This window comes from Oncorhynchus masou, chromosome 5 (assembly GCF_036934945.1).
Source record: "Oncorhynchus masou masou isolate Uvic2021 chromosome 5, UVic_Omas_1.1, whole genome shotgun sequence".
NCBI classification, from domain to species: domain Eukaryota; kingdom Metazoa; phylum Chordata; class Actinopteri; order Salmoniformes; family Salmonidae; genus Oncorhynchus; species Oncorhynchus masou.
In genome coordinates this window covers 19,364,444-19,375,051 of record NC_088216.1, presented here as the reverse complement: position 1 = coordinate 19,375,051, position 10,608 = coordinate 19,364,444, and the positions used below count along the sequence as shown (strand labels likewise).

Sequence of the window (10,608 nt, the reverse complement as noted above, 5' to 3'; positions counted from 1 at the left end):
CAAATCAAATGTATTTATATAGCCCTTCGTACATCAGCTGATATCTCAAAGTGCTGTACAGAAACACAGCATAAAACCCCAAACACCAAGCAATGCAGGTGTAGAAGCACATTTACATTACATTTAAGTCATTTAGCAGACGCTCTTATCCAGAGCGACTTACAAATTGGAGCACGGTGGCGTGTGTGCTTGAAATTGTAGCATAGATAGCATTCAAATGCCCATCGGCCTAAACTGGACAGTGTGTGAGAAGCACATAATAAAACAAGTCTGGAATTATCTATTCTATATATGACTGTTCATACATTGTGATTTACATGTATTTATTAATATCTTGTTGATTCATCTTTGCTGTCGTCATAAAATGCATTTGGCATTCGGCCAACACCAAGGATAGACATACGCCCTGAACCCACCCATAATATTGCTGTCCCGCCCACCCCAAACTGGAAAAATGTCGACAGCTGTCTTGAGGCTCTCACGGAACCTCGTATCGGGGAATACGGGGGTAGTAAGCCGTAACATCGTCTTGAAACCGCCGAACACAGCGAGACTGAACCAATGTCGAAATGTGGTATCAACAGCAAATGGCGGTGTTCAACCGAAGCCGGATAAAGTGAGTTTCCATGCATGGTCAAGTCGGTTAGTAAGCAGGCTGGGTAACCCTACACATAATGTGGGAGATTCCTGAATCTTGGAGCAGATTGACAGCAGTCTTTGCCAATCACATTTTAAGGAATTTGGAGAGACAGCTGCGGGAGCCAATGAACTTGTGTATATTTGATACGGAAGTAATTTGTCATTATTTTAGCCACTTTTCGTCGAAAAATTATACTATTAAGCTAATATATACCTGTTTTATGTAATAAAGTATTGGCTTACACAGAATATACCAGTGTAACATTAACACAACTATAAATACCATGGGGTATTGGAGTGTCCATTTTTAGGTCAACGACCATATCAATTGATTTAGCCTGTTGGTGGGATATAAAACATTTCAGATCCATAATTTATTGTATTATGAGTATGGGGGGGGGGGCTCGACCCCAGGCGAAGGGTCCCCCACAACACCCTGGGTCCCGGCGGCCACGGCAGGAGAGCATTGCGGCGCCTAGGGGAGAGATCTCCTCTGGGCCCCGAAGGACGGGACAATGATTGATTCAGGAGAGCAGGAGGAGGCGACTCATCCCGCTCCTGTACAATGGACCGAAGACAGCTTTTTAACAAATAGACTTTTTAACATGTTTCGTATGTCTTAAAAATGTTTTACCTTTGTTAAATCATTTGTACACATTTTAAATGGCTTTACAGATTTTATGTTTTTACAATGAAAAGTACTTTTATTCATGGTTGTTCCTATTGGTTTTAACAACATGTACTTTTTAACAAATTCAAATGTAACATTCAATTGCTGTGTTTCATGCTTTTATGCGGTTTTTATGTGTAAAAATGATGTACAAAATATATATGAGCTGTTTTTAAAGGAATTGTGATACTCATAATTTTTTCTTTAAGAAAAGCTAATTTATGGCACCCTGAGAATCTGCATTTATTATGTGAATCAAGGAAATTGTTGAGGATTTATGCATTCTGAAAAATCCCATGTTCTCTTATCTGAGGCTTTGAACCATATACGGTGTATTTTGCTTGATGTGGTCATGTTTCTGTTATGATATTAGCAGTTTTAGTTAATGTAACCTTTTTTTCAGATTGTAGATATTCTGAATTTCTTTCTTTCACCCCTATCACCCAGATATCCTTCGGCCTTCTCCGCATGACCGCTGTCGTGATTCCCTTCCTGTACGTGGGAACTCTGATCAGCAAGAACTTTGCGGCTCTACTTGAAGAGCATGACATCTTCGTCCCCGAGGATGATGACGATGACGACTGAACCTCGGTCAGTGATGAGAAGAGATGTATTGATGCAGCTATTGATGTATAAAAGGCTAATAACATTACTAGTCCCAGGGTGACACATAGGCTACCCTAAACTAAAACATCTCTTTAATATACTATTGTCCCTAACAGTAGTTTAGAGTGCATGTGTGCAACATCTTATTTACATAATGGTATGTACCTAATCCAAACAGTCATGTTGGAACATGTTGACATGGTACCAATGATTATCTAAAAGAGAATGAAGATAAATAATACAACTGTGAGAATTAATGACCATTGACATTGCTTGCATTTTCATTCCTTCCCAGGGTGCTTTGCAATAACGATGGCATGCCAATATGAGGAAGGAGAGAGAGATGCCCCCTACAGGAGAAGATTGCCCTCATCATGATCCACCTCCCCATTGCCTTTTTTCTCTCTCTCCTCTCTTTTAGTCCCACTTTCACCTCCTTGCCACGGATTACTACATATTATTTGATATCATTGTGAGGTCACAGCACAGTCAGACTTCACTTTTGCATGTGTCTTATTATTTACTCAATAAAGAGTCTACGTGTGTAAAAAAAAAAAAAAAACAACACATTTGTTGGGGTATGTTCTTTGATGTTATTTTGTGGTTGTCCCTGTCATTCTATAAAACATGCATTCTTTGGTCTTATAACTCCAACCACAGCCTAGCCTGGAATCCAGATTGATGTGCTCTATTTCAGCATGGTTTCACTTTGCTATATGTTGAAACACCATATCAGTTTGGGGAATTCCAGGCTAACCACAGCCAACCATAACGAAGAACAAACTATTGTATGGCTTCTTGGCTCTTCACAGCAGGTATCCAACTATCCATCCACCAACTCTATCTCTTCCTGCAGTGCTGCGTTCGCCAGTCTTGGGTGTCTCTTCCCCCTTCCTGCAGCGCTGCGTTGGCTAGTCTCAGGTGTCTCGACTCCCCTCCTGCAGCGCTGCGTTAGCCAGTCTCAGGTGCTCCCTGAGGTCCCTGATCTCCAGCTCACTGCGACCCTTCATTCCAATCAGCTCCACATACACCTCCTTGTAGCGGTCACACAAACTCTGCTTCTCCTAGAGGGGGTCATAGACCAACACAGAGGAGACCAGTAGAGTGACATTGTTCATCCACATTGTTTGTGTATGTAAACACATGGTGGTTGAATGGTTGGTCTGGAGTGGAACAGTAGAAATGCCATATGCAATTACCTTAGTGTTTGTGTTTATGGTGTGCTATCAGGATTTTGTAAGGGTTGATCATGTGGATACAGAATATACCAGTAGTACCTTAGTTAGAGACTCCACTTCATTCCTTAGACAGCCAATCTCCTTTTGTAGGTACTCGACCTCAATCTCCTTTGCTCGTAGCAGCATCTGGAGGGCAACACAGATACATCACTTTAGTATTTTTGGTCATTTAGCATTTAGTGATGCAATACTCATCAATATGAAGATTATTCCACAATTTCTTCACCAGTATTGTGACAATGAATGAATAGTGCACGGATGTCACTGATGACCAGTACTAGTTGTTCTACATGGTTATTTTTAGGACCCCAGCAGCACATCATTGAGGCAAGTTTTCAGGATTTTGAATGACTCTGGTCCAGCCAATAGATGGCAGCATCTGGAGGACAACATTACAGCATGACCAATCACCAATGGCTGGCACAAATCTACACACCAATCAATAGAGCAACGCCGATGTAAGCCTTGCTTCCAATCATACCTAGTTTCAAATACGAATTCAGGAATTTCCATTACTTTTCAATGCACTTCAAAACAAGTATTCAGATCATCTTTATTTGAAAAAACAAGCAGTTGAATATTGAAATGTGTTTGGAAATACTCAAATACACTCCAATGCATAATGCATTTAACCCAGGTATATGAAATATGTATTTGAAAATACTATCAAATACAAATAACCATTCAAATACTCAAATTTAAGTACTTGTTTTAGGCTGAGAATTTGAAAATAGTCATACACAGAAGAAGGCATTTAAATAACAAATGGTCAAATACAACATGTACTTTAATCCGGTTCTGCTTCCAATACAACTAATCAGAATGTCAAACTTTATTCTTACTTCCAATTCCGAGGGACTGCGCTCACAGTTGCCAGGGGAGGCGTTTCCTGACCTCTGACCTGTGATGAAGTGGCGCATGCGACTGATCTCCTCAGTCAGACGAGCCTGCAGTTCCTGAGACAAACATGAATAAGAAATAAAAATACTTACTACTATTGCACTGTGTGACAGTATGGTACATTGCTTAAATTGATAATTAGAACATTCATTAGATAATTCATTTATTGTTAGTTAGTCTTATGACAGACTGCTCGCTCTCACTCTCTCTGCTCTCTTTCTTTCTCACTCTGCTCTCTCTCCGCCACTCTCTCCTTCTTCTTTCTCTCTCTGCTCTTTCTTTCTCCCTCTCTCCTCTCTCTCTCTGCTCTCTCTCTCTGCTCTCTCTCTCCCTCTTTCTGCTCTCTGACCTGGTTCTCTCTGCGGAGCTGTTCCATCTCTCTGTCCTTCCAGCTCAGCTCTGTTTCTCTGTCTCCTCCTCTCTGCTCAGCCCGGTTCAACTCCAGGCACTTCTGGGAATATCTCTCTGACAGAACATCTAACTCACTGTGGAGGGCATCAGCCTGGGGCCTGTAGAGAACCAAGAACACATGTTTAACACACATGCATGTGGGCATGTCTGCACAGATGCATGAATGCACAACCACACTGATACACAAGCACAGGGTGGATAGTTATCCCATTAGAGAAAACTTTCTCTTCCACATTCTTTTGGTGCCTTTCACTTTGATGTGTGGCTAAAGAGAATGGATCTCACGTCTGTCCTCTGTGCGTAGTATCCATATGGCCACCCCCTTCAGTCATCCTTCTGGCTTTCTCCACCTCCCTCTCCAGCTCCTCCCTGTGAGCCTCCTTCAGGGCCTCAACTGCTATAGAGCACAGAAGTGGCATAACATGACAAGGAAAAGAGAAAACATTGAATTGAAGAGGGGAGGGACAGGACACGGGAGGGTAGGTAATCTGCTCCACAACAAAAGTTGTTTTATGACATCATCCCTATAAAAAGTGTAATTATTCACATAACACTCTACATGATATTACACAGTACTCCCAACAGGTCTCTCCGTTCCACCTTGTGCCGTGGCCTGGCTCTCCTCCTGCAGTAGGCTCTCTCTCTGTCTCTGCAGCTCTTGGAGCTCCCTGGCGTGGCTTTCCTGGAGCTCCATCAGGTCCCTGCGGTGGGCCGCCTCCATGGCCTCCAGACGCTGGCCGCAGGGGGCCCAGGGGCCACACAGACTGTCCACCTCCATCCCCATCTCCACACGCTCCTTACGCAGGCACTCCACCTGCTGCCTGAGTGATAGCGCCTGAGAGAGAGGGAGAGGAGGGGGGTCAAGAGGGGGATAGAGAGGGGAGGAAGATAGAAAGAGGGAGTGGGAAGAGGGTTGAGAGAGAAAAGAGTGGGTAAGAGGGGAGAAGAAAGTGAAAGTGTGAGACAGAGAGAGAGAGAGAGACAGAGACAGAGCGAGAGAGAGAGAGAAGGACATGTGAGAAGGGTGAGGAAAGATTCCCTAAATTATTCATTATGTATATTGAAAACATCCTCTCTGTTTCTATAATACCTTTACAAGACAGTTCTAAACCTTATGATTATTAAATGTTAAACACTCAAATGAACAAATAACTGTTTTACATCTACCTCCCTCTGTAGGGCCGTTGCACTGGTCGTCTGAATCGTCTGATTAGGAATCGTCTGATTAGTCTGTGCACCAATCAGAGACAGCGCGCTCATCTCCCTGAATGTTAGACTCTCGAACTCCACCCACTTATTGTTGACGTCCACGTCCATGGTGTGAGTGACAGGTACAGGTACGCTGGCTTTCTTCAGATCCAGAGAGTCCCATCTGCTGTCCATCTCTCTGAAGGGGATCCCCCCCTCAAACCATCTGTTCCTCTCCTCCAATCGCTTGGCTTGCTCTCTGTCCCAGCCCTCTCCTGCCTCTCTCTGACTGTCTGATGACATGTTGGGGGAGGTGTCATCTAGATCCGGGGCCAAAGAGTCCATTTGACAAAGGTTGGAGGTGGAGTTAGTGGTTTGAGGGTCGGAGTCTTCACAGGTGAACACAGAGGGAGGCTGGCGAGACGACACAGGCCGAGAGTTTTCTCTTTCACTGTCTGACCGTCTGTGATATAATAATGGGGACCATAGGGAAAGTGTTTCAGATATAGTTACATGGTCACATTTTTTACTCTTATTACTATTACATTTGTACTCTTAGTATATTATTACATTTGTCTAATTGTCCTCTTGCTGCTTCCAATTCCATTCATTATGTCGTAAAGTAATTATGTGCATTTCTGTTGTGATCTTAGGCCACACCAGTCTAAGTGCAGGACTCTGTCTGCGTCTGAAATGGTACCCTATTCTATTCCCTGTGATGTGCATTCATTCGTTTGGACCAGGACTAATAGGAGCTTTGATCCAAAGTAGTGCAGTAAATAGGGAATAGGGTGCCATTTCAGACACAGTGCCACTTCAGACACACTTCCATGTCAGAAACAATGTCCTGCACTTAGACAACAGAAATGCACATAATTACTTTACGACATAATGAATGGAATGCAATTTCAGACACAGCGTCATTTCAGACACACTGCCATTTCAGACACACTGCCATTTCAGATCCAGTCAATAGAAAGACTCACGGTGTGATGTCTGAAGAGTGTCTGGGTTGGATAGTCCGTCTCAGCACATTAACCCACTTCCTCCTGATCCTGGATGTCGAGGCTGACAGAGTGAACACTGCTTTCTTTGTCTAGTTGAGATCAAGAGATAAAGAACAGAGAAAAGCCACGTCTGAGGGGTTACAAACAGGAAGGAACTAAAGCATATTGACACCAAGACTGCATCCGAAATGACACCCTATACGATATATAATGCACTACTATATGGGCCCTGGTCAAAAGTGGTGCATTATTTATGGACGGACTAGAATACCATTTCAGATGCAGCCCAATACTGTAGTAATAGTAGTAGTAGTAGTAGTAGTAGTAGTAGTAGTAGTATTAGCAGTAGTTGTAGTATTAGCAGTAGTAGTAGTAGTAGTATTAGCAGTAGTAGTAGTAGTAGCAGGAGTAGTAGCAGTAGTCGTAGCAGTAGTCATAGCAGTAGCAGCAGTAGTAGTAGTAGTTCTAGCAGTAGTAGTAGTGGTAGTAATAGTAGTGGTAGCTAGTAATAGTGGCAGCAGTAGCAGCAGTAGTAGTAATATTAGTGGTAATAGTAGTAGTAGTAGTGGTAGTAGTAGCCAGGAGTAATAGTAGTAGTAGTAGTAGTAGTAGTAGCAGTAGCAGTAGCAGTAGTAGTAGTAGTGGTAGTAGTTGTAGTAGCCAGCAGTAGTAGTAGTAGTAGTTGTTGTTGCAGTAGTAGTAGGAGTAGTAATAGTAGTAGCCAGTAGTAGTAGCCAGTAGTAGTAGTGGTAGTAGGTAGTAGTAGCCATTAGCAGTATTAGTGATAGTAGTAGTAGTAGTAGTAGTAGTAGTAGTAGTAGTAGTAACAGCAGTAGTAGTAGTAGTAGCAGTAGCAGGAGTAGTAGCAGTAGCAGTAGAAGTATTAGTAGTAGTAGTAGTAGCCAGTAGTAGTAGTAGTAGTAGTAGTAGTAGTAGTAGTAGTAGTAGTAGTAGTTTTAGTGGTAGTAGTAGCCATTAGTAGTAGTAGTAGTAGCAGCAGTAGTGGTAGTAGTAGTCGTAGTAGTAGCAGTAGTAGTAGTAGTTTTAGTGGTAGTAGTAGCCATTAGTAGTAGTAGTAGTAGTAGCAGTAGTAGTCGTAGTAGTAGCAGTAGCAGTAGTAGTAGTAGCCAGTAGTAGTAGTAGTAGTAGTAGTAGCCAGTAGTAGTAGTAGTAGTAGTAGTAGTAGTAGTATCCAGTAGTAGTAGCAGTAGCAGTAGCAGCAGTAATAGTAGTAGTAGCCAGTAGTAGTAGTAGTAGTTGTAGCATTTGTAAGTCGCTCTGGATAAGAGCGTCTGCTAAATGACTTAAATGTAAATGTAAATGTACATGTAGCAGCAGTAGTAGTAGTAGTAGTAGTAGCAGGAATAGTAGTAGTAGTAGTAGTGGTAGTAGCAGTAGCAGCAGCAGAAGTAGCCAGTAGTAGTAGCAGTTGTAGTAGCAGTAGTAGTAGCAGTATTAGTAATAGTAGTAGTAGTAGCAGCAGCAGTAGTAGTAGTAGCAGTAGCAGTAGCAGCAGTAGCAGCAGTAGTAGTAGCAGTAGCAGGAGTAGTAGTAGTAGTAGTAGTAGTAGTAGTAGTAGTGCAGATTTTTAAGATCTTCATTTGATCAACTCTTTTGTTGCTGAGAATTTTCCTGCACAAGAGGAAACGTAAACTTGTAGTCTCGTCAAGGTTTCAAAAGGCTTCTAAAGTTTGTAATATCCACTTTAAAATGCCAGGCTTGTTTCAACCCCTACAAAAAAATGTTAATTAATTATAATCCACACAATAATTCACATTTCCTTTTGCTGCAGGACTATTGTCCTGCTGTAGAAAACTGGCTCAAATTAGGGTACGGCATCTGTAGTAGTAGCAGCAGCAGTAATAGTAGTAGTAGCCAGTAGTAGTAGTTGTAGCATAGTAGTAGTACATGTAGCAGCAGTAGTAGTAGTAGTAGTAGCAGGAATAGTAGTAGTAGTAGTAGTAGTAGTAGCAGGAATAGTAGTAGTAGTAGTAGTGGTAGTAGCAGTAGCAGCAGCAGAAGTAGCCAGTAGTAGTAGTAGTAGCAGTGCTAGTAGTAGTAGTAGTAGCAGTATTAGTAATAGTAGTAGCAGCAGCTGTAGTAGTAGCAGTAGCAGTAGCAGGAGTAGTAGCAGTAGTAGTAGTAGCAGTATTAGTAGCAGTAGTAGTACTAGTATTAGTAATAGTAGTAGTAGTAGCAGCAGCAGTAGTAGTAGCAGTAGTAGTAGCAGTAGTAGTAGTAGCAGTATTAGTAATAGTAGTAGTAGTAGTAGCAGCAGCAGTAGTAGTAGCAGTAGCAGTAGCAGTAACTGCAGCAGTAGTAGTAGTAGCAGTAGCAGGAGTAGTAGTAGTAGTAGTAGTAGTAGTAGTAGTGCAGATTTAAGATCTTCATTTGATCAACTCTTTCGTTGCTGAGAAAGAAACGTAAACTTGTAGTCTAGTCAAGGTTTCAAAAGGCTTCTAAAGTTTGTAATATCCACTTTAAAATGCCAGGCTTGTTTCAACCACTACAATAAATGTTAATTAATTATAATCCACACAATAATTCACATTTCCTTTTGCTGCAGGACTATTGTCCTGCTGTAGAAAACTGGCTCAAATTAGGGTACGGCATCTGTAGTAGTAGCAGCAGTAGAAATAGTAGTAGTAGCAGCAGCAGTAGTAGTAGTAGTATTAGTAGCAGTAGTAGCATAAATAGTAGTAGTAGTAGTAGTAGTAGTAGTAGTAGTAGTAGTAGTATTGGTAGTAGATGTTCAATGAGAGAAAAACCAGGAAGAACACACATGTATCTGGAATCCATAGTTCTTCTCCACGTCAAAGTCTTGGACGTTCATACAGGACGTCAGGTCTATCTCTCCATCCAGGTCATCTGACTACAACAGACATGGAGGAACTGGCGTGATACAGACTCAGAAATTCTTCTATGGGTATATAATTGGGGAACTGATATTGCAGATATAGGAAATGGCGTCACCTCCTCAGCCTCAGAGTCCATGTAGAAACTCAGTGCAGCGTCCCTCATCACAAACCAGTGTCTCCTCCACTGTTAGAAACAGAAGCCGAACAGACTCAGTCAAACCAGTCACACTTCAAAATATTCAAAACACTGCTATTGTTTTGAATGATGCTTTCCTCTATTTGTTCCAGTTTGTTCTAACACATGGTCACATGTGTCATTTGCAGTGTTACCTCCCCATATTCATCCAGTTTTGACATCCAGCCCTTTAAGTCAGACTGTGTTTGAGTACTTTCAGGCAGATCTCTCTGCCGTGGTTTAGAAGATCTGAGGCCCTTTCTAGTTTGATTGTCTGACCTCTGTAACAAATGGATTATATGAATAATGGTTATATGTTGGTACTTACAGTATGAGTGACTTGATGGCAGACCTGTTTTAAAGTACTCGAAGGTATCAAGCGACTTAAATGACTTAAATGTAAGCGTATCACCTGTGGCTGAAGATCAGTTGTGGACTGGGTTCGGGACAGTCGTCCATCCTCTGAGTCGCAATATTTCTCCTTCTCTTTCTCCCTCCTGTCTCTCCCCCTCTCTCTGCCTCTCCCTCTCTCATCAGACTCAACCCTCGTACTGCAGCTATCAGATTCCTCTACATACCTACAATAGAAGAAAAGTTAGAGAAATAGAGACCAAGAGAGAGACAATGAGAGAAAATCCTGACCCAATAAACTGTACATCCAGTAGGCCCTTACAATACGCTGTACATCCAGTAGGCCCTTACAATACGCTGTACATCCAGTAGGCCCTTACAATACGCTGTACATCCAGTAGGCCCTACATCCAGTAGGCCCTTACAATACGCTGTACATCCAGTAGGCCCTTACAATACGCTGTACATCCAGTAGGCCCTTACAATACGCTGTACATCCAGTAGGCCCTTACAATACGCTGTACATCCAGTAGGCCCTTACAATACGCTGTACATCCAGTAGGCC

General features: G+C 42.2%; 1 protein-coding gene across 1 annotated transcript; it reads left to right on the top strand.

Annotated features, from left to right (window-relative positions):
• The first annotated feature begins 429 nt into the window (after positions 1–429).
• LOC135536175 (essential MCU regulator, mitochondrial-like) lies at positions 430–2,484 on the top strand. Its single transcript, XM_064962557.1, has 3 exons — positions 430–616; positions 1,757–1,900; positions 2,211–2,484. The coding sequence occupies exons 1-2, from the start codon at positions 455–457 to the stop codon at positions 1,892–1,894; spliced, it is 300 nt and encodes a 99-aa protein (XP_064818629.1). The 5' UTR covers positions 430–454; the 3' UTR covers positions 1,895–1,900; positions 2,211–2,484.
• The last annotated feature ends 8,124 nt before the right edge of the window (positions 2,485–10,608 follow it).